This window comes from Raphanus sativus, chromosome 9 (genome assembly GCF_000801105.2).
Source record: "Raphanus sativus cultivar WK10039 chromosome 9, ASM80110v3, whole genome shotgun sequence".
In the NCBI taxonomy this organism is placed as follows: domain Eukaryota; kingdom Viridiplantae; phylum Streptophyta; class Magnoliopsida; order Brassicales; family Brassicaceae; genus Raphanus; species Raphanus sativus.
Genome location: NC_079519.1, coordinates 26,593,617 through 26,618,899, shown reverse-complemented (window position 1 = coordinate 26,618,899; position 25,283 = coordinate 26,593,617). Strand labels below are relative to the sequence as shown.

General features: G+C 32.8%; 3 protein-coding genes, 2 long non-coding RNA genes and 1 pseudogene across 7 annotated transcripts; 5 read left to right on the top strand and 1 right to left on the bottom strand.

Annotated features, from left to right (window-relative positions):
• The first annotated feature begins 562 nt into the window (after window positions 1–562).
• On the top strand, window positions 563–2,487 carry LOC108827559 (uncharacterized). Its single transcript, XR_001945693.2, has 6 exons — window positions 563–981; window positions 1,059–1,318; window positions 1,394–1,449; window positions 1,538–1,650; window positions 1,728–2,001; window positions 2,286–2,487. It is a non-coding gene; the product is annotated as an uncharacterized LOC108827559 (long non-coding RNA).
• A 3,649-nt stretch (window positions 2,488–6,136) lies between these two features.
• On the top strand, window positions 6,137–7,411 carry LOC108827902 (uncharacterized). The gene is made up of 3 exons (XR_001945736.2): window positions 6,137–6,445; window positions 6,738–7,020; window positions 7,118–7,411. It is a non-coding gene; the product is annotated as an uncharacterized LOC108827902 (long non-coding RNA).
• Window positions 7,412–8,530: 1,119 nt separating this feature from the next.
• On the top strand, window positions 8,531–12,692 carry LOC108827903 (amine oxidase [copper-containing] gamma 1-like; annotated as a pseudogene).
• Window positions 12,693–15,274: 2,582 nt separating this feature from the next.
• Window positions 15,275–19,748, top strand: LOC108827901 (aspartate aminotransferase, cytoplasmic isozyme 2). 2 transcript variants are annotated; one of them, XM_018601415.2, is made up of 12 exons: window positions 15,275–15,413; window positions 15,554–15,625; window positions 15,740–15,801; window positions 16,052–16,135; window positions 16,270–16,369; window positions 16,701–16,821; window positions 16,897–17,060; window positions 17,214–17,351; window positions 17,460–17,581; window positions 17,698–17,792; window positions 18,639–18,759; window positions 19,546–19,748. In XM_018601415.2, exons 1-12 carry the CDS (start codon window positions 15,360–15,362, stop codon window positions 19,628–19,630), a joined length of 1,218 nt encoding a protein of 405 aa, XP_018456917.1. In that variant the 5' UTR covers window positions 15,275–15,359; the 3' UTR covers window positions 19,631–19,748. The 2 variants fall into 2 exon arrangements, with proteins under 2 accessions (XP_018456917.1, XP_018456918.1); XM_018601416.2 differs by having other exon boundaries at window positions 15,326–15,413; window positions 15,571–15,625.
• Window positions 19,749–22,165: 2,417 nt separating this feature from the next.
• On the bottom strand, window positions 22,166–23,798 carry LOC108827898 (pentatricopeptide repeat-containing protein At1g62720-like). 2 transcript variants are annotated; one of them, XM_056993841.1, is made up of 2 exons: window positions 23,637–23,780; window positions 22,166–23,532 (listed from the first exon to the last, which is right to left on the bottom strand). In XM_056993841.1, the coding sequence occupies exon 2, from the start codon at window positions 23,434–23,436 to the stop codon at window positions 22,252–22,254; it is 1,185 nt and encodes a 394-aa protein (XP_056849821.1). In that variant the 5' UTR covers window positions 23,437–23,532; window positions 23,637–23,780; the 3' UTR covers window positions 22,166–22,251. The 2 variants fall into 2 exon arrangements, with proteins under 2 accessions (XP_056849821.1, XP_018456914.1); XM_018601412.2 differs by having other exon boundaries at window positions 22,166–23,798.
• Window positions 23,799–24,183: 385 nt separating this feature from the next.
• On the top strand, window positions 24,184–25,202 carry LOC130499603 (vacuolar-processing enzyme beta-isozyme-like). The gene is made up of 2 exons (XM_056993842.1): window positions 24,184–24,642; window positions 25,013–25,202. The coding sequence occupies exons 1-2, from the start codon at window positions 24,442–24,444 to the stop codon at window positions 25,181–25,183; spliced, it is 372 nt and encodes a 123-aa protein (XP_056849822.1). The 5' UTR covers window positions 24,184–24,441; the 3' UTR covers window positions 25,184–25,202.
• Window positions 25,203–25,283: the final 81 nt, after the last annotated feature.

Sequence of the window (25,283 nt, the reverse complement as noted above, 5' to 3'; positions counted from 1 at the left end):
TATCGGATCAATTCATAGCCAATTTATATGGTCATGCCAAAACATACTTGAACTTGTATGGTGTACCAAAACATGTCCGGCTTATAATTTTTTGGCGAAATCATACATCAATCGCCACATCAGCTGCCATGTCATTGTTCGCATGGATGCAACGTCAACTAATTTTGCTAACGAAGATGTCATGTCTGTAATTTTTTTTTTTGAAAAACTAAATAATCTTTTTATAAAAATAAATTTTTAGAGATTACAGTTACAGTTGAAAATAAATCTTTCACATCATTTAGTAAAATTAACAAAATTAATTGATTAATTAAATTTTAATCTTATATCTATATTAATAAAGTTGAACAGAAACTCTCCACAGGCCTCCACCTCAGCATTCTTACTTCCAAATCGCGACACTTGTCGTGCAATGAGACACCCTTTTTTTTTGTTTTCGATTTTCACTCTTGCAGCTTCTCTAATTTTGTTTTTCCTGTGATTAAAATGTGAGGAGATGTGGGCTTTCTGATCATTTTGGGCCTAACTTTTAATTCCAAGACCCCATAGTTTTAGGGTTGGTCTTCAGGTTCCACGTTGTCAAAGTAGTCGCCTCCTTCCTCTTCCTCTCCACTGAGTTCTGTAACGTTAGTTTCAAAACTATTCAATTCCATCTTCAATTCTTCATTACGCTCCGCCCACCTCTCTTCCCTCTCTGTCATTTAATTTCAATAAGAGCAGCCTCTGTAACCGATTGAAGCTTCCCCTATAAATAAGGGTTTTTGGGGCAATGGAGATTTACACAGTTTTGATTTATTGCTTCTCTACAAAACATCCGCGAGCCCTTCGAAAATAGGGTCTTCCTATGTTCTTCTCGGCAACCTGAGAGCAGGCCGTTGCTCAAACACGGCGGAGGTGCATCTTCTGAGATTCTGGGAAGCTCGCAACGTTCGTAAGAACAATGAGCTTATGAGTGTCGACCTCCTTCTCCTCGATGAATATGTAATCCCGACAGTATTATTTAATTGCTTTATCTCATAAATTCTTATTACTGAATCTGTACCTGTTTTTTGTCACAGTCTACGCTAATCCACGGGAGCATCAACTCCAGCCGCGTTGACACTTTCCGCAGAAGGCTCAATATAAGATTTCTCTACTTTATATATATAGATTTATCCCGATCGGCAGTTGAAGTCTCACATCACTCAATTATTAAACTACGTCTGTCTTGGCTTGGGGAGGCGGAACTGCGCTTCAGGTTAATCCATTTTCGGAAGCAAGGAACACGGCCGAATGAGGCATTCTAATTGGGTTAGAATTGATTCTGATCGATGAACAGGTTTAAATTGACTTTTCAAACGATTATTTGCCTGCTAAAGATTCGATTCCAGATACTAATATCATTCTACGACAGGGTACTGTCATACACGTTGTTTAGCTTTTGATCATCAAGTCCGAGCATATGCGTCAGTACGTTTTCATGTTATTTCTGGGGTCTTTATCTGTTTTGTTTAGGGAGTCAAGTCATATTATTAAATGATTATGGAAATATACGCAGGTGAGAGTGAATATGGATAGTGCCGTAAAGAGCCTCTAAAAGAAGAGACGGGTCCTCTGCAAAGAGATATTGTGATCCCTAAGCGTTTTACCCCGTAACTTATTGTCCGACAGGTAAGTACCAACGTTTTCTAAACCTCTCTGCATTGCCACAAAATATAATTTCATCTGAGGTTCTATCTTCTTAATAGGTTGCTGCAGATGGTACTCACTCTATAGTTTGACACGCGAAAGTTATATGTGGAGTTGGGGTCATCCGTGACTTCTCCATGACATGTATAGATTAAAATTAAATGTTCGATTTTGTTTTACTCTTTACTGTAGAAAACAAATATTTGTTCCAGTGTCAAGGTCCTGAAAATTTCTGTTGAAGCATTTTGTAATGTGGCTCTTGAAGAAGATGGATAGGCTCTTGGCACAACCCCTCATCCTGTCCCAGTCCGAGGCCTCAATGATCTCACTTGGGTTTGTTTCTTTCTCTTCCTTTTATTGAATCATTTACTGCTCATTACAACCTTCAAAAAGGGACTCTGTTGTCAAAGGGTACCACCGCCTTTAGATACTTGATCTACAACTTATATCTCTCTAAACTCATGTTTAGTTGATATTGATGCCGGTGGCTTGCATTCAACCGCTTTAACTGGTCAAGGAGAGATATTAAAACGAGTTCTCAAAGTTTATTTTCTCGCCATGTGCTAGATCCTCCTTTTCATCAAGAATAATTATTTGTTTGGTCTTCTAATTTTTAGGTGGATGGTTGAAGAAGAGGAGAACACGAAAGACTCGGGTTAGGTGACAATGACAAGATCAGCAAAATAGTTCCACAGAAAGTTAATCTTATCCCTGACGAAGATATCATTCAGGTTGTAAAGCCTTAAACTTTAATTATCTTGAATCTCTAAAAGAGGATTACATTCATTTAAAGATGCACTAAACTTTAATGATCAATAATCTTTTTACAAATACGTTTCTTGCTTCTGAACACATTCCGTTGCTTTGACAAGAGAACAAAATCTTTTCGGTTGCTCCCTTGAAACCCAAGAAACCTGCTTTAAGGTTTTACTTCATAAGAAAAGTCATTTTACCATGGCTATTTGGGTGATCAGTTTGGTAGAGGAGATCATGGAAGACTTGGTTATAGAAGGAATGTAACACTTGGACAGTTTGGTGGGCTCCACATTCTTGCCATCGTAGAATGCAAGTCTGATGATTTCATTCCCTGGTCACAGAACAAGTTTTTCTTTTTTTTGCTAAAAAGTCACAGAACAAGTTAGAAAGACGAGAACGAAATATGATTTGCAGGAAACAAAGAAAAAGGAGAGTATGCTTTATTAAAAGGAGGGGGGAGAGAAAAAATATTCACCATTTCATTGATATTGGAATTTATCTGCAAATGAGGAAGAGTATGATGCATACAAGGCTTCCGTGTATTTTGGTGACACTAAAGAATATGGAAGCAACAATAATATAACATTGAAACAACAAAGAAATCAGATCCACCATCTGCTAATACTACAGACAAATTAAAAAGTGTGTATTAATGATAGAAACAACAAAACTAAGTCGTTAAGCAAATACAACAAAACTAAGTTATATAAGTCTAAAATCACATGGTTCTACCAAACATATATTATGCCCTTTATTAACAGACATGTTTTTGCTTATAAATTCAGTTCCGCACATGGTTCTACCAAAATTATTTTCACAATTTTACTCAACTAATTACCAGTCATTAATAATCTAGCTAGGAAATGTGTTTAGGTCCAACTGATAAAAAGATTAATATTTATATCAAACCAAGATTGAATGCTATATAAATTTTGGTAGACCAATATATTTATATCGATATAAACCAAGTAGAAAATTGGTTTATACAGGGTGCTCTCCACAAGATTGTATACGTATAATTAATTTCTAACTCATACCATTATCTCATAATTTAAAATAAAAAGTTAGAAATAAAAAATTTATATAATAAAACACACAACAAACTAAAGTTCTAACATTTGAATTTTATTAAGGAGAAAACACTTCATAAAAGTTTAAAATTTTTATATTAACTTATTTTTAAACCAATTTCTATATATATATAAATAAAAAAATAAAAAATATAACAAAATCCCGGGCGTAGCCCGGACAAACCCCTAATCTATACTAATAAAGTAAGCTTTTTTATCTCTTTGGGGGAAAAATTCCATGTGGCATTTTCTTTTTAATAATTAAAATATGTTCTCAACTTAAATTTAATGAATTTTGGTATTAAATGTGAAATCAATGGGGGGGGGGGGGGGGGAAGGTTAAATTTTTCTTTTTAATATTTAAAATATTTTTCAACTTAAATTTAATGAATTTTGGTATTAATTGTGAAATAAATGGGGGGGGTTAAATTTATACTAATAAAGTAGGCTTTTTAATCTTTTTGGGGGGGAAAAATTCCATGTGGCATTTTCTTTTTAATAATTAAAATATGTTCTCAACTTAAATTTAATGAATTTTGGTATTAATTGTGAAATCAATGGGGGGAGGAAAGGTTAAACTTTTCTTTTTAATATTTAAAAATATTTTTTCAACTTAAATTTAATGAATTTTGATATTAATTGTGAAATAAATTGGGGGGGGGGGGGGAGGAGAGATTAAATTTTTCTTGATACATCGTTTATAAGAGTGTTTTGAATCTGACCCAGATCCGTAATTGAACTGATAAATCTGTGACCCAATAGAAATCGAGTTTGAGTTTTATTGCAGCACTGGTTGAATCAATAGATAATTTTTATTTTTACTATTTTTAGTTTAAGTTATATTTTGAAATTATTTTTTATATTCTAAATTTCTAATTAAAATTTTGAAATTTCAGTTTTATTATCGTCTTCCTCTTCTTCTATACTACAATTTACGTTTGTAAAAAAAGTGAGTCATGATTGTGCTTGAGTTGCAAGTCCGTAAAACAGACTGAAGCACGATGAGACTTATTATTCCTCTACACTACAATTTACTTTGGCAAGAAAGGTGAATAAATAATTTTTTTATTTAATTTAATTTAATACATATCATTACATTTTTAATTTCCAGATAAAAAATCATATGATCATATGAATTACAAAACAGAGTTTGGATCGTTGAAGAAGAAAAACCTGGCGAGATTGATTATAATAAATTAGAGAATTCTCTTACTGAAAAATATCCAAAAATGATGAAGTGACAAATTTAGAAAAAAAAATTGTTGGTAAGTTTTAAAATTTAGAGAAAACCAAAATTAGTTGATGTGATCTGGTGTTAGTTTATTTTTGTTATTGACAATTTATTACAAAAATGTTTTAATTCTGGTTTATTTTGGATTGGAAAATGTCTTGATTTTTTTAGATGTCATAATTCTTATGTTACAACTTTTTTAAATAGTCTAAACTATTTCTTAATATTTTGTATGTACACTTAAATTTCTTAAATTTAGTTTTATATATATTTGTTTTCATAGCTAATATATTATTATATAATAAAACTAATTTATTTATTACCCCGCAATTCATCTGCGGTTAATCCAATGATCCAGTGATTAGGTAAATCATTTGATTCAGTGTCCGGTTCGGGTTTCAAAACATTGGTTTATAGGATTTTTTGTATTTGATGTTGACGATGGAGAATATAGCCTCTACAATTCTCCTTTATTAATGCAATCGACGTAATCATTCATATAATCAATCCAGAAATCACATTCATCACACCATCTCCTATTGAATGCTTCTTTAGTTCCTGCTTTCTCAGTTTCATTGTATATGTATAGATGGTGTGAGAGTTCGGACGATACTCCCTTTACTTTTTCCAATTCAATCATTGTCAAATTTCCAGTTTCATTGTTCGGAGTTAAAGACAAATCAGTGTAGAGATGTTCAAACTAGGCTACAACAATTTTGGCAAGCTTGAAATGTTAAGAAATGAGAAAGATATTGGGGTTGATATGTTGTTGATTAATGGGAAGGTACACCGATTTCTTATTTCAGTTTACCAGTTAATGATTGCTTACTTTTAAAGTAGCAGTTTTCTTATGCATCATCTCTTTTCTCAGGTGGTCCTCCTACATGCGTTAATCAACTTTCTCAGGTTTAACACTTTTAAACATTTTTTGAAAGAAAGCTCAGTTTATGACACGAGTATTTAAGATTCCAACTAAAAAAACTTTTTTTACGACTATTAATTTTTATTCTATTTTTTATTAAATCGATTATTAACAACTATTTATGTTATTTTACTTTGAACTAAATAACTTCAAACAAAATAATATATTATGGTCGCTAATTATTATAAAAAGATCAGAAAATATTTTTTTACATATTTTCTTTACTAAAACCATATAATAAATTATAAATTAAGTAAGAAAAAACATACAAATCCGGCGCGTAGCGCCGGAATATCACTAGTAACTAATAAAGTTGGCTTTTTTATCTCTTTGGGGCAAAAATCGCCAGGTGTCACTCCATTAGACGCTGTGTTTTGTGATTTATGATTACGTTTGGGCCATGGTGTTTTCTTTTCATTGTTTCGGTTGGGCTTTTGACATTCTAGGCCCATATGTAGCATTGGTTTCTCCGTCGCAACCTTCCCAGCTTCCCTGTTTCCAGATCGTCTTCTATGGTCTTTCCCTTCACCTCTCTGAAACGTCTCATTGATTGATTCTTGATAATTAAGTCTCTCCTTTATGTCCTTCAATCATCCCACTTCATCAACTTTAATTCTTCTTTCCCATCGTCCTTTCTGATCCTGAAAATTTGATGCCATAAATAGGGATGAGACTTTTCCAAATCCCATAGCTTTCTTGGATATCTGAATAAAGTTGTGCTCTTTGAAATTCTTTACAACTATTTCTTTTTCATGCATGTACAAACCAAACCGTAGGCACTGGCGCAGATCCAAGTAGGTAGGTTCTACGAGTTCAATCTTTTGTTTAAATGCCGGTTTTTAGGCAGATACTGGCGGGATTCGTTTCTAAGTTACCTACTACGATCGTGTCTGAATCATATACTGTGAAATCTTAAGTCGATACCCTGCTAGCGATCAAGCTCTTCACAATGTTTCTTCAGCACAGCTCTTAATGAGAAAATATCTGTTTTTGAATCTTTCACATGCTTTACCTGCCTATGTTTTGGGTTAGTATTATTGTTCTTATTATCCATTCAGCTTTTGACTTGGTTTTTTCTTATTGGATTCAGGGCATTGTTGGATTTGGCACTGATCTATAGCATTGGGTTCTTGGCTGCGTTAGATTTATGTTTTTGATTTCAACCGTTGAATTTGTGCCCCATAGATTGTTAATGAAACAAAATTGAGGAGTATGTAATAGAAAAGTGTACAAGAACATGACCAGTGAGAAACTGTGTCTTCACAACATCTCTCTTAGCTTAGGCTTTTCAAGTCAATTCCTTCAAGTATCTTGATCGTTCTGTTACAACTGAAGAAAGCTGGAGCGACGGACAACTCTGCATCCACAATAAGGTAAAATACCTTCAAAACTTTTATCTTTTAAGTTATCTATATATGGAAACGCTTTGGATCCACAATAGTTGAATCTATCCTTTGACATTTATTCCAGAGCTTTTGTATGCACTTGGAAAACAAAAAGCTGAGAAATCTGCGTGAAGTTGATATTTAAAAGGACTAAAGCTTGCAACTATGACCTACTCTTATCACTGGTCATGATGTCTTTCATCTTCCCTCCACTTCAACCTTGGCTTATCACATAAGTAAACCAATTTTTTTCCATGTAAAAACCTTAATCTTCGAATAGAGAGAATGACTTACTGATCAGTATACCTTTCATTCATTATTTGTCTTTGTACGAGTTTGTTGTTCATGTTCTAGAAGCCAAACATTTGTTTTGATCTCACATGGTTTATCCCGTCAAATTATTTTTTTATGTTTTAACAATGTCAAAGTTAACGTCCACTCCAACATAAAGTTTGACCACAGAGCCTCTCACTAGCATCCCAACAGAGAGAAGTTTAGATTTCGCAAATTTGAAAACTGCATGGCTATGACCAAGACAAGCATTGAACTGCTTGATACATTAAAAAACTCTATAAATTTACTAAAGTTTCCTTTTTTAGAAATTTATATTTTAATAAATATTTTCTATAAGATAAGAAGATGGTTGATTTTGAAATTTTAAAATTAAACTTTACATTAACTAAACTTTTGAAATTTGACATTTATATTGCTTTTTTATTATATTATTTCCTGTATATAAAATACTCCTATATTTCTTTTTTTTTTAATATACTCCTATATTTCATAGAAGTCAGATGTATTTTTAGATACAAGATTACTAAATATTATCAAAATAGATTAAAGCGCTTAAAATATAGAGATAATTTCATGTGACTATAAAATATACAATACAATGGTTAGTTTGTACTTACATAAAATATATATAAATAAAAAATTAATTTATATTTTTAATGAGACAATATTCAAATAATTATTATCTTATTATTTTATCGATTTGTGTTATATTTTGAACCGATCTAATTTACATTTTAAAAAAAACCACAGAAATCACACATACCACTCACACCGCTTTAACCCACATGGTCGAATATTAGTTAAGTAATAACAAAACCACTTTCTTCCATACAACGGCCTTAACACACTCAAGAAACCACTGAGAAATCACCATCTGCTTCCTGAGCCAAATCTACTACAAATCACAATAACTCACAAACTTTCACTCAATAATCTCAAAAACGGACAAATGTCAATACAGTTAAGCCACTGTCGAGCTCATCAAGTTCCACGGCAATACAACATATAAAAAATGTATAACAATCCGCGCGAAGCGCGGACACACCACTAATCTAATACAATAAAGTTAAGAAATCTGCCTTCTTATGCTGCCACCTCAGCAATGGAAATGGGGCATTTTGTGACATATCAGCAATGTTGTTTCTATGTATTTTTCATTCTATCAACTTTATTGTATTAGATGGGCTTCACGTTTACCCTATTGGGCTTATATTTCATTTATTTGGTCTGAAGCATACAGAAAGGTCGTCTTCCTCTTGGAGACTCAGCCGTCGAGCTCGAAATTCTACGTCTGTTCGTCTTAATGGCGATGGAAACGTTACGGAACTAGGATCATTCCAAGCGCCCTCTTTAACACACACATTAATCATAGCTCTCCACTCTTCCCACGAATCGTAATCGAATGCATCCTCCCTTTATGTGATCTTCAACTATAAAAAGGTAAGTCCTATCCCCCGAATTTCATCACTTCAAACCTCTCAATTATAAGCTTCACCAGAATTTCAGCGTTAAAAATTGGCTAACTCAACTGTCCCCCTTGCTATTTTCAGTCTAAGAAATTTTAAATTCTTTATTGGTTTCTTCCTATTCTACTTCATTCAATTTGTCTGTTTCTAATTTTCATTCTTATGCTCTTTGAGTTATTGTTGATTTCTTATAACTGGATCGTTTTTGATTTGCAGGACCCTCCAAGGCTCCAATTCTTACGCAAAAGATACAGTTTTGAATGTTCCTAGGGTCTTAGTTGTTAAGGAATCCAACACTCAACACGGTCTTTTGGATGTCTATAGGCTTCTCTTATATAATGTTTAAGTAAATGTTTTCTTTTCTCTGTAGAAATAAAAAACCATCTGATTCTCATACATCGCAAAGCCAGAAAGCCAATATACAGAACTCCTTATTGCTTTTCATTTTCTATCTGTAGCAGAAGTTGTTAAAATACATTCTTTGGTGGTCTTTTATGAGAATAGTTGTTTGCGAGACATTAATGGTTTGATGGTTGTGGTGAATTCAATATGAATGCAGCATAAGACAAGTTGTTTGGTAGGGTGTTTAAGAAAAGTTCGGATCTGGTGTTTATCATCGGTACAAAAACTACTTGCTTAGTTTCAGGTTCTTTTCTGGAAAGCAAGCTCCTTTGGTCATCATCATTAAAACCCATACTAACATTAATTTTTTTTTGTAAGGTGGGATTATTATAAACATGGCTGTTGGAGGTTAAGTAACTACTCTCAAAAGCCTTAAGCAGCAGCACTATCATCTTAGAGATGCCAATCAATGTATAGTAGATTTAATCCATGACAAAGCAATAAAATTTGTTCTGTTTTTTTTTCTTTGTTGATTGGCTTAGAATGTGCTATCTTTTTGCAGATTTCTGAGATCTTATAACAACGCAGGGCTCATACAATCTGAAAGGTACCATCAAAGTTGGTTTGATGTCTCTTAAAGTTCAAATTATATGTTAAGTAGTTTGTGTTAAGCTACAGAAGATGTCTCTCTGCTGCATTTAGCCATTAAATTGGTCACTTTTGTCTACAGGGCAATTATAGGAAACATATTTTATCATATTTTTTTATTAAGATGGAAGTAAAAAAAATATCTGCATAGTTTAGATAAACTCGATAAAATACAACCAGACCAAAATACATATGTGTAACATGACTGTACATAATTTAAAGTAAAATATGCATATAAAATAAGCATTTTCAGAATAAACCAAAACTGTACACTGCTCTTTTTTGAATCATTCTAAGTATCGTATTATAAGTTTAGCCAAGTGCAGTGACTCTAAGATCCAGTTTCTTTACATTAAAAAAAAAACGAACGATAGAATTTTATAATTCACACATATAGCCAAACAATAGAACTAAAAATAAAAAAAATTAATATATCACTGAAACAACTAACGAATATAACAAAATTGTTGGTACAAATAAAAATATGATCTCATTATTTGTTCGTTATAATATCATTTTCAGTCTGCACTGATTTTTTAAATGCTTCATAAATTAATATATCTATTCATATAATTTTTTTAATATAACTTCCCGCCCGAAGGGCGGGCCAACCACTAGTAAGAGATATATTCGATGGTTGAAAACAAGAAATAAGAATAGAGATATATAACACATATATTCGCTAGTGAGACTATAAGACACAAGAAATAATTAGTTTGTTCTTTTCATTTTGAAAACGACAATAGAGGCTTCGATTAAAAAAAAAAAAAATTTGGAACACTTTCTTTTTTTGGAACACAGCTTCGATTAAAAGAATATTAGGTCATGTTCCTATTGGATGATAAAAGTTTTATAACTTTTGATAAATCTCACATTCCCCACCATCGATGCTACATTGATTAAAACCGCTAATGTCTAAACGGCATCGAGTTTAACAGCTCAACCAAAGCTCGTGGAGTTCAATTTTCCTAAAGGCTAAAAGTCCAATGTTTCACCCCAAGACACTCCTAATTATTTCATGACACACATTGAATTTATGCAACGTCGATATAGACAAACTAGAAGTTATCAAGATCGTCGACAAAGGCCCGGTTCTGATTCCCAATGCCGCCGATACAGAATACCGGTATTATGTTCAGAATAAACCAGTACATATGGATCAAATCAACCTGATTTTATAGAGCAACCGGAAGGTCCTAGTTTCCGGGTCAAAGATGGACATTTGGTAAAGTGGGCTAATTGAGTTTTTCATGTTAAAGCTGACCACCGAGCTGTTACGGTCATGAAGAAGTATTATATACATAAAAATTGTAATAATTAGAAAGAGAAGCCACACTCTTGAATCTTGATGTTTACTAATGTGGAGAGAGCAGGTGAACCAAGAAATGTGATGTACAAAGGATTTGCATCAGAGTTGTTTGTACCATACATGGATCTAGAGGAACTATGGTACTACAAAACTTATTTGGATGCAGGAAAGATCAGTTTAGGCCTCGCGGCAATGCCACGTGTTCCCATCAATGATTGCCCTCGAAATGTTTACTATATATAGATGGCATTTTCGGCTCACCCGATGGAAAAGCCATTTTTCAACCGAACATGATATACTTGATTAGACATTACGACAAGCGATTTCTGAGATTCTTATTCCTAATGCTAATGCATGTCCCTTTTCTTTTATCAAACTCATATACTAGGAACAAAGTGCGTTAAGTCCATCGAAACCTGATTTGACGACTTAAAGGTAAGAGAGTTTAAACCAAAAGTTGCATTGGTCGCTTGGATGGTTATTTCGGTAGGAAACTACGACTATACTTTTGACTAGGAGTTTCAAACTGACGGTTTGATCTGCGTTACGGTATGTCAGAAATGGTGAGTATTGATTTTGTATATGATTATAGTTTCTCTCAAGTTTTATAACAGTAAATGTTATTAATAGGTCGCGGCCTCAGGTATGTTGATGGTGAAAAGGACACCTTACAAGAATATAGATGACTTAGGAAGTGATAAAGAGGATGATTCTGGATCGCTGATCTATGAAAATGTGATTGGAGTCGTCCATGATCATTTCATAACGTTTCATCTAGACATGGACACTGATGGACCGACGGAAAATTCTTTGGTTAAGGTTCATCTAGAGAAGCAGCAGAGTTCCAAATGGAAAATCGCCAAGGAAGAGTTACTTGAAGTCAAGAAATATGTAGCCAAGACTGAGAAAAATGCCCAGATCAAATGGAGCCTTTATGACCCATATTAATTCTACATTGTGAAGCCAAACTGTAAGTTCGGCTAGGGAACCCGGCCGGTTACAGAATTATACCAGGTGGTAATGCAGCGAGTTTGCTTAATTACGATGATCCTTCTCATATTCGAGGTGCATTCAGCAATAATCAGGTACTTAATTTTAAACTTTCATTTTTTTCTATATGAGATTTTTAATTAGTTGGTGTTTTTCGGTTTAAACTCAATCTGGTCAACGCAATTGGTTTTATTGGTTTAGATATGGGTAACTCGGTAAAACTGGCCAAAGCAATTTGCTGGAGGAGTTTTAGTGTACCAAAACCACGGGGATGACACGCTTCAAGTTTGCTCAGATCCGAACGAATCAGTGGACCTTTCCAATTGAACCATACTATATATTGCTAAAGATTTTTTTGTTTGAAACATTTCTCTAATCTACTTGTTTTGTGAAACAGGGACCGTTCGATTGAAAACAAGGACATAGTGTTGTGATACACACCGGGTTTCCATCAAATACCTTGTCAAGAAATTATCCAGTTGTGCTAACCGTATGTAACTGCTAGCTTTGATCTTAAACCAGCCAATTGCTTTGAATCCAATCTGGTTATTGGTGTCGCTCCCTTCTTTGAGAAATATTTACCGGTTTATAGACCTTTTCCTTCAACTTGATCTGTTTTGCCTCGTATAGAATTTTGATCAGTCAAATGTCCGGTTTAGCGATAAACTCTTAAAGTTTGTATACGGTTTTGTAATAAAACCAACACGTCAAACAAGTGGTTCTTAGAGAAAATCCATATTAGAGCCGTTGGTTGTGTTTTATTGAAACTAGCTCTAAATGTAGAATGTTGTAAAGATTTGAAGTAAAATACTAAAATTAATATGAACATCCATCAAACCTCAATCTGGACAAGTAAACAGTTCTTTGAAAGAAACAAAAGAATCATATACAGCAGTCAAGAATTATATGTTAAGTCTTTACTCTATTACCAACTCAATGAAACATATCAACGACCTGTTGAACTATATGTTAAGTGTCTAGTAGGCACTTCGCCACTCAAATTCAAATTTCGTTGAGAGAGACTATTTATATTGTTTGGGCTCCCAATAAAGAGGTGACACCAATTCACTGAAACATTTATAAATGATAATTCTTGTTTTTTATAACATACATATGGTTGGGCAAATAAATCAAATCCGATCCGATAAAATGAATCCGAATCGATCCGAACTCGACAAAAAGAATAGATATTTTATATGATATTTTAGGTTATGGGTATTATTCAAACCTAACATGAAACCTAAATGTATATCCAATAGAATTCGAAACATTCAAAATCCAAAAAATCATGTATCAAACATGATCTCAATTCCAAATATGTATTCAAAATATACTAAGATTATTGAACATCTAAAATAATTATCTATTACATGAAGGTTGATTGTTCTATTGCATGAAGGTTGATGGTTGAAAGTTGCGGTTAAAGCTTGAAGTTTTTAGATTTTTATTTTGTTTTCATTGAACAATGCTTCTCATTTCATGAGAACTTGATTTTTGTTTTATGTTTTCATTTATTTGTTTTTCTATCAATAAATATGTTTACCTTTTATTTGATTTTGAATGATCACGGTTGATATTCATTTTTTATTTTTGAATCGATTTTATTTTTATTTTGGTTACAAAATAGGTATAAATCAAGTGTTATAAAACTGGGAACCGATTTTACTTATGTTTTGATTACAAATAGGTACAAATCAGGTACTTTAAACCGAAGAACCGATTGGAAACCGAATTTAAAAGTACATTGAGTTGTACTTATTCTTTGAAGATTTACTAAATGCAATTCGAACCGGTCTCGAACCGAATTTTTATATAATCCGAATTAAGTTGAATTTGATAAACCAAAAAAAAAAAATCAAAATCCAGTTAGACAAAATCAAACTCGACTGGAACCCGAAAGCCCGTGCCTGCATACAAAATGACCTCCCAAATCACTGAAAACATTTAAAAAAAAAGAGTATTTTCAATTCATATTTAACTGTTAATTTTTCCACCGTACTCAAAGGGGCTGCTCAAGAGACGTGAGCTAACCTAAAACATACAATCGAAGCCTAGAATTTGTAGATCACTTTAGATCATCTTCAAATGTATTTTGATTTTTTCAAGTAGAAGATCTCTAAAATAAAGGTGAAGTTTATTATAATGTATTCTCTAAAATTATATTTTCTATCAAAAGTAGGAAATAATATTTTCTCTTATTTATAGAGAAAATTAGATTCTATGTTAAAGAAAAAATAGAAAGAAAACACCTATAATTATAGAGAGACACATATTGAGATATTTAACAATTAAAAAGTAAGTTGTCTTTTATGATGAGAAGACACAATTTTTAAAACTAATAGTTGTATAAAGACAATTATTGGGATATTTTTACTATTTTCAATTAATGTATTTTTTATAGTGAAAAGATACAATTCTTAAAACTAATAGAGTTCAGTTTTTTATTAAAAACATATTTTTTATAGTGAAGAAACTAAATTTTTAAAACTAATAGAGTTCAATTTTTTAATGAAAAGACATGCATTTTTAATAATGTAAGAACACAACTCTTAATAAAAACTAATATATTTCAGTTTTTTTTAAATGAAAAATACACAACTTTTAACAAAAAATAAGATTCCTATAAAACACACACAAAATTTCAACATTGTTTGGGTTTGCTATTATTAATAGAAATATATAATTTTTTAACAAAAAATAATTAATATTTATTTTTATAATGAAAACATATATCATAATCTTTATTCTTAAACTTTTACAATAGTTTTATATTGAAGAAATAAAATCTTTAATGAAAAGACACCTTAATGAAAAAAATCAAAATTTTAATAAAATTTGAGATGTCTATAGAAACACAAAACATTTGGAATTAATTGTGACTGTTATTATTAATAGATATTAGATAATGAGAATATACTACTCTTTTTTTTCTTGAACAACGAGAATACACTACTCTTAAAACTAATAATTGTAGAAAACATTTATTGAAATATTTTAACTATTTTTCCGGTTCAACTAATTTTTAAGAAAATACACAATTTTCACATTAATTGAGACACAACCTTTGGAATTAACAGGGATTTGTATTATTAATAGATAAAGAACCTTTTTATATGAGAAATAATTTTAAATTTATTTTTATTTGTAGCCATGTATGAAGTGACAGTTTTATATAATACTGGATTCTCTATAGAAAGGGCTGGTATAATTGGAGTTGGTGTGCCTAATAATGCTTCAATAAGTGTGGACTTTTTTTCTTCTTCAAATTCACTTTTGAAATGAGTTCCATCTTGTCAAACGTCCTTCTTGCTCCGGAAGATCCTGTTCTCAGTGTACATACGTTTTTAGTCTTAGGATCTACATCCATCTTACTTATTATGCTGTTTTTTTTTGACCCATTCTGCCATTTTATGAAAGAGTAGATCATTCGTTAATGCACGCTTTTAATCTTATTTGTATGGTCTCAAAACAGGTTATTTTTGCTTGTAGAGATGATCCTTGTCCGATTAAGTTGAATTTGAGTGCCGGTGCCTATCGAAACGAGGTAACTTTCGTTCTTTTTCTGTCTAAGTTTCTTGGATCTTCAATCTCTATGATTAAGTTATTGTATTAGTCCTCACTTCGGTTGGGTTATTATGTTTTATTTTATTGTCTAAAGGAGGGAAAACCTCTTGTTCTTGAGGTGGTGAGAAGAGCAGAGCAACAGTTAGCAAATGACATGTAAGTTAAATACTCATTAATTAGTAATACAGAAAGACTTCGATTGTGTTAGGAAAAAAGTCACTTTCTTAAAATATTAAAATTACATTTTTTGATAGAGTATTTTTTTTTGTTTTTCTTTTAGATTTAAAATTAATTAGCATGTCATTGAAAATCTTATGATTGTAAGTTCATTTGTAAACACAAATTAAACAAACAATCAAAGCCATAACAAAACTGCTTAGCATATGATTTTTTTTTTTGCCTCAAGGTCTTGTGACAAGGGATATCTCCCAATCGATGGACTTGCTGATTTTAACAAATTGGGCGCCAAGCTAATCTTAGGTGATGATAGGTAATAAATTAGATACTATAAATTTCCCTCATCTTTTTAAAAGTTTAATCCGTGGTTTGATTGGCTTTTTTAACTTCTCTAAATCAATTAGGTTATTTCACTTCATTATAAAGATTGTTTTGGTTTTTGAACAGTCATGCACTCAAAGAGAATAGAGTTGTTACATTCCAGTGTTTGTCTGGTACTGGTTCTTTGAGAGTCGGAGCTGAGTTTCTAGCAAAACACCACCAACAAGTAAATATTTCTCACTAGTTCATTTAGTGTAATAAAAGAATACTTTGGAAAATTTGCGACATCATATAAAAATTTGTTAAATTGTAACTATTTTTATTAAGAAATCTTGTAATATTGTTGTAATATAGAGTACATTTTTTATTTTCTTCAAGTTTAGCCTTATAAAATGTTCTATAAAAAGGTTACATTCTTTTTTTTTTTTTTTTTTTTTTTTTAAAAGGTTACATTCTTATGAAAAGGAAAATAAGGTTTTTCAAAAAAGTTCTCACAGACTTGTTTTTTGTTAAATCTACCATTTCATTCGTCCAACTCCGTTTCTCATTGCGTTCAGAGTGTCATTTACGTTCCAAACCCAACTTGGGGGAACCATCCCTCTATCTTCACATTGGCGGGTTTGTCTGTAGAGTATTTCCGTTACTATGATCCACAAACCAGAGGACTCGACTTTGAAGGTTGATTTTGTTTACATCCATATTTTTACTGTTCTACCAATCATAATTTTGAGTAAAGATTTCATTTTAAATAAGGCATGCTCGAGGATCTTGGTGCTGCACCATCTGGAGCTATAGTGGTATTGCAAGCTTGTGCACATAACCCCACAGGAACTGACCCAACACTGGAACAATGGGAACAGATTCGACAAATCGTGAGATCTAAAGGCTTACTACCTTTCTTTGATAATGCATATCAGGTAACACATATATACAACTACCTTTGCTTTGTTGCTTTGTTCTACAAACAAATTAAAATCTTCGTTACAGTTGTTGTTTTTACGTTAAGCACTATCACCACCGATTGTTTAGTTTCAATATCGAAAAGCAACATGACGCTCTCATTTTTTCAGGGTTTTGCTAGTGGTAGCCTTGACTCAGATGCACAATCGGTTCGTATGTTTGTTGCTGATGGAGGTGAATGTTTGATAGCTCAAAGTTTTGCCAAAAACATGGGTCTTTATGGAGAGCGTATTGGTGCTCTTACCATTGTAAGCAACAAAACTTCTCACTTTCACATGAAAACGTAAATCTAGGGTATATAATTAAATCATTTCAAGAAAGTGTAAATATAATCTTTGTGGGTTTATAATGCGTAGGTATGCACCTCAGAGGACGTGGCTAGGAAAGTTCACGGCCAACTATTACTTGTTGTTAGGCCTATGTATCTTACCCCACCAATTCATGGAGCATCCATTGTTACCACAATTCTTAAAAACAGGTAGTTATTATACTACCTATATATGTGTAGGGAGTTGATAATATGTTGTTGAAATTCTTATTAAATAATGAATTTTAATTATGCTCAAAATTTCTTGCGTGCATACATATTGCCAGTGATATGTACAAGGACTGGACCATCGAGCTGAAAGGCATGGCTGACCGCATCATTAGCATGCGCCAACAGTTATATGAAGCTATACAAGCTAGAGGTTTGGTTTAATGCTTTTATTATCCTTAAACTTTTTGTTAAGAGTTATTCTTGGGTTCACCCTTAGAGTGAACATAGAGGTTCACCCAACCAATAGAAATCACTCATTTCACAATTGATATCTTTTAAATAAGGAAACAAAATATTATCAAGTTATTTTAATGTTCAAAAAAGAAAAAAAAAATTATTTTATGTTTTAAAATAAATAAAATAAAAACAAATATAAATAATAGTAGTTACAAAAAGTGATTTAAAAAATATATTTTAACATTTTCAAAGAATAAATTAAACCCTAAACCCTAAATCATAAACCCTAACCCCTTGGATATACCCTAAACCCCTGGGTATACCCTGAACCCTTGGATATATGCTAAACCCTTGGATAATCTTAAACTCTAAATCCTAAACTCTAGTATATGAAAAAAAAAAAATATATTTTAACGCCGTCATCCAAATATTAAACCCTAAATCCTAAAGTCTAAACCTTAAACCTTTGGGTAAATCCTAAACTTTTTTTTAGGATTAAGGATTTGGTATTTTTAAGATTTAATGTTTAATGTTTTTAATTTAAATGAGTTTAGGCTTAGTGTTTTGATGACGGATTTAAAATATTTTTAATTTTTTTGCATATATTACTATTTTTATTTATTTTTAACATTTTTATTTTAAAAACATAATATAACTTGATAATATTTTGTTTCCTTATTTAAAAGATATCAATTATGAAATGAGTGATTCCTATTGGTTGGGTGAACCTCTAGGTTCACTCTAGGGGTGAACCCAAGAATAAATCTTTTGTTAATTGAATCATTCATAAATTCTGATTCTTGCCATTTTGTTCATGCAGGCACACCTGGTGATTGGAGTCACATTATCAAACAGATTGGGATGTTTTCTTTTACAGGATTAAATGAGAAGCAAGTTCGCTGGATGGCCAAAGAATATCACATTTACATGACTTATGATGGGTAAGTGGAATACGTCTCTCTTCATATCTTTATATTGTACTCAGATTATTATTAGGATCAAGAGAAAACAAATTCAATAAAATTCACATTTATGAAATATCAAACATTTAGGTTTAATAAAAAAGATATCGATGGTGTTGATTGTTTGATTAGTTTTTGGTTTTAGTTTTAGATTTTGGATTTTAGTTTTAGATTTTGGATTTTAGTTTTAGATCATGGTTTGTCATTTTTGCATTTTCTTTTTGTTTAAAAAAAAAATCATAAGTAATACAAAAATACCAACAAAAAAAGAAGTAACCATAATACAGATTTTGGTTTCTCTTTAAAGTATTATTAATTAAAACTCAAAAACCAGAGTCCCTATTTTGTAGGAAAACTAATTTATCAAAATCTTGAGTGGCTATAAAACAGAGTTTTTAAGAAACTAAAACCAAAAACCATTCCGAAAACCACCAACAATCAAATACCAGTCTTTTTCCAAGTACAAACGCGAACTAACAGTTTGGTTTTGCTTCAATTGCTTAACGTTTTCATTTTCTTTGAAAAACTATAAACTGATTATAACCATGATATCAAACAAAAACAACAATTGAGACCATACTATACGTATTACATACATAAGTGAATACGTAGAAGAATGTTTTACTCACTTGTTTGTAACTTCCAATGCATGGAATATTATTTCTATTTATTTACATCTATAAGTGCTTGAAAATGGGCTAGATGTTAAATTTCTTTGTCTATTTAAATCTTTTTATCACTTATAGTGAGAATTGTGTATCTCAGGAGGATAAGCATGGCAGGTCTAAGTTCAAAGACAGTGCCTCAACTTGCTGATGCTATACATGCTGCAATCACCTGCATTCCATAGTCTAGCGATTATGGTCTTTGTCGTTTCATGAATACTCTGAAAAAAAAAAGAGATTTCTTTTCTTTGGGCAAAACAGATTTCTTGGTTAAAATTTCATAAGCGAAAAACAAAGAACGCACACCACTGACTCATTACCAAGCAAGCAACCAAGTTTCGATGGGTTAACCATAATCTCTAGCTTCTCACGAAACGGTAACAGATTGAACCTCAAAAACGTAATGTCTTGAATCTAAGCTATATCTAATCCCGGAGTTTCAAAAAGAAAAAAAAAGCTATATATAATCCCATTCGCTCTCCCAGCATTAAACTATATAATGAATTTTAAAGTTTTAAAAATAATTTAAATGGTATATCTGAACCCGAACCGAATTCGCAAAGATCTGAATTGAATCCGAACTAAAATTTAAAAATATCTGAATGGTATTGAAATTTTTGACCCCAGAAAAATGAAATCCAAACATACTCGAATCGAACCTGAATGGGTACACGAACGTCCACTCCTAGTCACTATTATATACTCCCTCCGTCCCACTTTAAGTGGAGTTTTAGGGAAATTTTTTTGTTCTATTTTAAGTGATGTTTTCAAGTTTCTAGGTAAAAAATAAATGCATTTTAATATTTTAATTATTTATATTCTGTAATATAATTGTTTATTGGTTGAAATTACTTTAATCATTATTGTTTTTAGGTAAAAGAGAAAAATAAAATAGAAGTTTGTAATTTCTTAATCAACGTTCAAAAACCTCAAAACTCACTTATTTTGGAACAGAGGGAGTATCATATATGTTTTATCTTATAATTAATCATATTTTATACATATTATGATATATATAATCATATAAATTAATAGTTTTTTATATGTACCATCATATAAATACTCACATATATTATATTTTAAAACTTAGTGTGAAATATAAAAACCATGATTTAAGTTGGTATATGAAATTGTATTTTGTATTGTATTTTTCTGATATATATTGAAAATATTTTTTAATAATGGTTATTGGAAAATATTTTAGTCTAAATAAAATTTTGAATATATGTATATTTTTAAATTGGTTTTTGATATAAATAAACTTTAAGTTATTATATAATTATTTTAGACAAAATATGTTTGTACGTAATTAAATTAGCTTATTTTTCGTATATTTTAAAACTTGCCCAAATAAATAGTTTCTCATAAAATAATGAATTTCTAATTTTTTTTAATAATATAAGTCCATTATTTTTTTCTTATGTTTCCCAACAAACATTTTTTAAAATTGCTATTCATGTTTCTAAACAAATCTTTTTAATTGTTATATATGTTTTCAAATAAACATATTTTTAAAATTGCTATCCATGTTTCCAAATAAAACTAATTTGTACTTCAATTTTAATAATATATATTAGATTTTGATTCGTGCTCTCAAAACACGCGATTTTTTTTATATTTTACTAAAAGTTATTAATTATAAAATTATGTTTTCTAATTTTTATATCCTAATATAGAGGTTGAGCATAATATCCGCATCTAAGTAACGACACGGCCGAGTAGCTCATGGCCTAGTGGCCATTGACAGTCCATTTGGGACCTTCGCATCAGAGTTCAACCCTCACCTGCTTCCTAGAGTGAGGTTTTCCTTCTATAGGGTTGGGATATCGGGCTGATCCATTGTAGCCCGAAAGTCGACAAAAAAAAAAAGAAACGACACGAAATCGATGCGAAAAATAAAGATGTTGAATCCGATTAGATCCCACCTGAATATCGAATGGGTCTAATTCAAAACCCTAAAATTCGATATCAAACCCGACCATACCAAAAACCAAATGAGTATATGTACTTATCCGAACAGTCCCTCAACTTCAGGTGAGGCCTTTCTTCATTTCGTTAACATGGGACGACACTTATAGTTTCTATATTGGCAGGCTGCGTGAAGATTTTCTGTAAATTTCATCATCTCACTCGACATTTATAGTTTCTACTTCTACACTGATCACGTGTATTAAAAAGTTATTTTTTTTCTTTCTTTAAGTGCCAAGGTAGTGGTTTGTCCACCAGCAGGTGTTTGTGTTAATTCCCGAAAGAGTTTATCTGTTGACAGAATGAGTTTACCACTTGATCTTGTTTGTCGTTCAAATGGTTTCAGGAGAAGAGAAAGAAGTACCCAGTTGAGCCAATCTGATGAACGTACCAGGCTCTGTTGAAGCTCTAGGATCCGAGATGTTCAAAGAGAAGTAGATTGATTGTATACCAGAGAGTATCGAGGAGCTTGAGAAGTACGCAGAAGATACGGTTTCAACTCTTCTGTATAATAAATACACTTTAAGCAGGTGGGATTAGTTCAACAACAGCGGATCACACATTGGTAAAGCCAGTGGGATCTTGTCTTGTTACTGAAATCGTTACCTTACTACTGTACAAGAAACCATCACCACAATTACAATCCCTTTGGAACTCGCTGGCTGCTTGTGAAACAAGGTAGAAAGGTCAGAGATTCTTCTTGATATGGATTCAAGGGAAGGGCTATGCAAGGTGGTGTTTGAGATTGCATCTGTCGCCAATGTGGTATTTTTTTCATTGTTATAAATAAAAGAATTACAATCAGTAATAGATGCAATTTAACAGAATGTACAAACTGCTATTGTGGAAGAAGCCCATCTTCATGCATTTTTCTATACAACTCATCTGCTTCATGCCACATGCGTTTCCTACAAAACCCTGAGATCATCGTCGTGTATGATACAACATCAGGCTCAACTCCATTACTGTCCGTGAGGCTAACAAACAAGTCCCAAGCATCTTCCACATTACCAGCCTTGCACATTATGTGAATCATGATATTATATATAGTAACATCAATATTCATTCCACTCTTTTGCATATCCTGGAACACAACCAGCGCTTTCTCGCTCTTCCCGTTACTAAAAAGACCGTATAACAAAACGCTGTATGTCCTTAGATTGGGAGGAGAATCCATCCGTCTGAAAACCCCTTGTGCAGCATCTGGTTTCCCCGCCTGAAAATAGCCCTGGATAACAGTGTTGTAAGTGACCGTATCTCTCACCAATCCCCTCTCCGACATCTCGCTGAAGAGTTTCATCACAACGTCTACTCTGTTAGACTTGCAAAACCCGTTTATGAGAGTGTTATAAGTCACTATATCAGGCGAGCACTCCTCAGTCACCATCAACTCAAGCATTCGCCTGGCCTCGTCTACTCGGCCGTGCATACAAAGCCCGTTGATCAATGAGTTGTAAGTGAAAACATCAGGATCCACAGACCTGCTAACCATCTCCTCGTAGATCCTTTCGGCCTCCGAAAGGTTCCCTTCTTTCACAGACGCATCGATCAACGCGGTGAAAGTAATAACATTAGGGACAACGTTCCTCATCACCATATCTCTCAGGAGAAGATCAGCATCCTTGAATCTACCGGAGCCGCAAAGACCGGTTATAAGAGAGTTGTAAGTAACAACATCCGCTCTAACTCCATTCTTACCCATCTGCTCAAACAGCTCCAAAGCCTTATCCACCCATCTGTTCTTACAGAACCCGTCGATGATCGTGTTGTAGATGACGACGTCTGGTTTACAACACCCCATCGTCTCCATTTTAGCAACCAGCTCTATCGCGTCGAAAACTCTGTTCCTTCGGCAGAGCCCATTGATCAGAGAGCTCAGCGTGACGACGTCAGGCTCGTGACCAAGCTTCACCATCTTCCCGATAACGGATAGAGCGACGGAGAACCGAGAGGAACGACATAAACAGTTGATCACGATGTTGTACGTGTAGAGATCGTGCGTGATTCCACCGAGAGTCTCCATCTGGGCGAAGAGAGAGATCACGAGTTCGAACTCTTTCGCTCTGGCGAGTTTGCTCAGTAGTTTGGTGAATTCGACGATTGAAGGAAGAGGACGAGACTGGATCATGTGGCAGAAGAGTTTGATTGGGTCTCTTAGATCAGTTTTGTTTGTTCGTGTCGTGTAAGAGCAACGGTTGAAGAAAGGAGCAGTTAGAGAGTTACCTCTGCTGCTGAGAAGACGCTGATTGAGGAAGTCCTTCGCTTTCGACGCAATTGAAATCGAGATCGAAATCGATCTCTTCATATGATTTTCCGACAGGTCATAATCGCTTATTGTGTGCGTGTCTGCAAATTGTTAAAACCCTGTAATAATAGATAGAACCCTAAACCCTCTTCCATGAGAAGGAGACAATGAGCGAGATACAGAAACCGGTTCAATTTCGGTTCAATAACTTTTAATCAAACCGGGTTGTATATGTATATGGTTAAGTGTTAACCGATGATGTCGCTGCAACGGTGAGAGATAGCGCCGTGTGGGTTTTATGTATGTATACGTGTCTCGACCGTGTGTTTGCATGTCTGCTGTTGTGTCGAAAAGCAGGCAAGTTAGCCAGTTAGCGAGTCTCGGTTTCTGTGAGATCATATGTATCCACAATAATTCAATCGTCATCATAATCATTTTTAATAAAAAATAAACTTGATTTTTTTTTTGTAAACTTGATTTATTAAATCGTTTTATAAGAGTTTCAAGCTTATAAAATTACGTAATCATTTGTGTAATTAGTTGAATATATTAACAGAGTGCATCTTTGCCTACCGAAAGCTAATACTATTGATAAAAGTGCAACTGTCTATATATTAAAGTTTAATTAGTTGGCAAAAAACTTTAGATTATAATTCTACCTTTTTTTTGTTTATTATGAGCACCCATTGGATTAGCTTTATAACGATCATTTGCTTTTGTAGCTAGCTCTCTTTACTCCTCCATAGTATCTCTTTTCTTTTTCTCTCTCTCCATCTTTCTCCCATGGCTAAGTTCTACTGTTTCGGACCAGCTCTTCTTCTTCTGTTACTTCTAATGGTCCGCACAGAGTCACGCGGTCGGTTTGAGCCGAAAATTCTTATGCCGACCGAGAAAGCTAAATCAACTGAGCAAGAAGACACTATCGGTACTAGATGGGCGGTTCTTATCGCCGGTTCTAACGGTTATGGAAACTATAGGCACCAGGTCCTGATTAATTTACTTTAATCTTTATTTTATGTTCTTTATTAAAACTAGTCATTGTAATTATTTTGCTTCAATATTTTCTTTCTTTTTAATGGGAATTACGAATATTCTTATGATATGCATAAAAAAACTTCATACTCGAATTTTATTTTAAAATGGTATTAGAAACTGATATCCATTGGAATTGTTCAGGCCTTCAGGATTTTTCTTGAAAACTAAAAGAACATATGGTGAACTTCTCCATTTCTGAAACTTGTTCTGCTTTTTCACATGTATAAAAGGTCTTGTTTTGTTCTGTTATTCAAAAAAAAATCTCAGTGTTTATTAATAAAATTATTCATTATTGTGTTTAATTGTTTCTGTATTTTAGGCCGACGTCTGTCACGCATATCAAATACTGAGAAAGGGAGGTTTGAAAGAAGAGAACATAGTCGTTATGATGTATGATGATATCGCAAACCATCCACTTAATCCTCGTCCCGGTACTCTAATCAACCATCCTGATGGGGAAGATGTTTACGCAGGAGTCCCCAAGGTATGATTAACGTACCTTTAATCCATGATTAGTATGTGTTCTGGTTTATTTTTTTGATGGCATTACTAGTCAAGTATGTTATTTTATAATCAAATTTAGAGTCTAA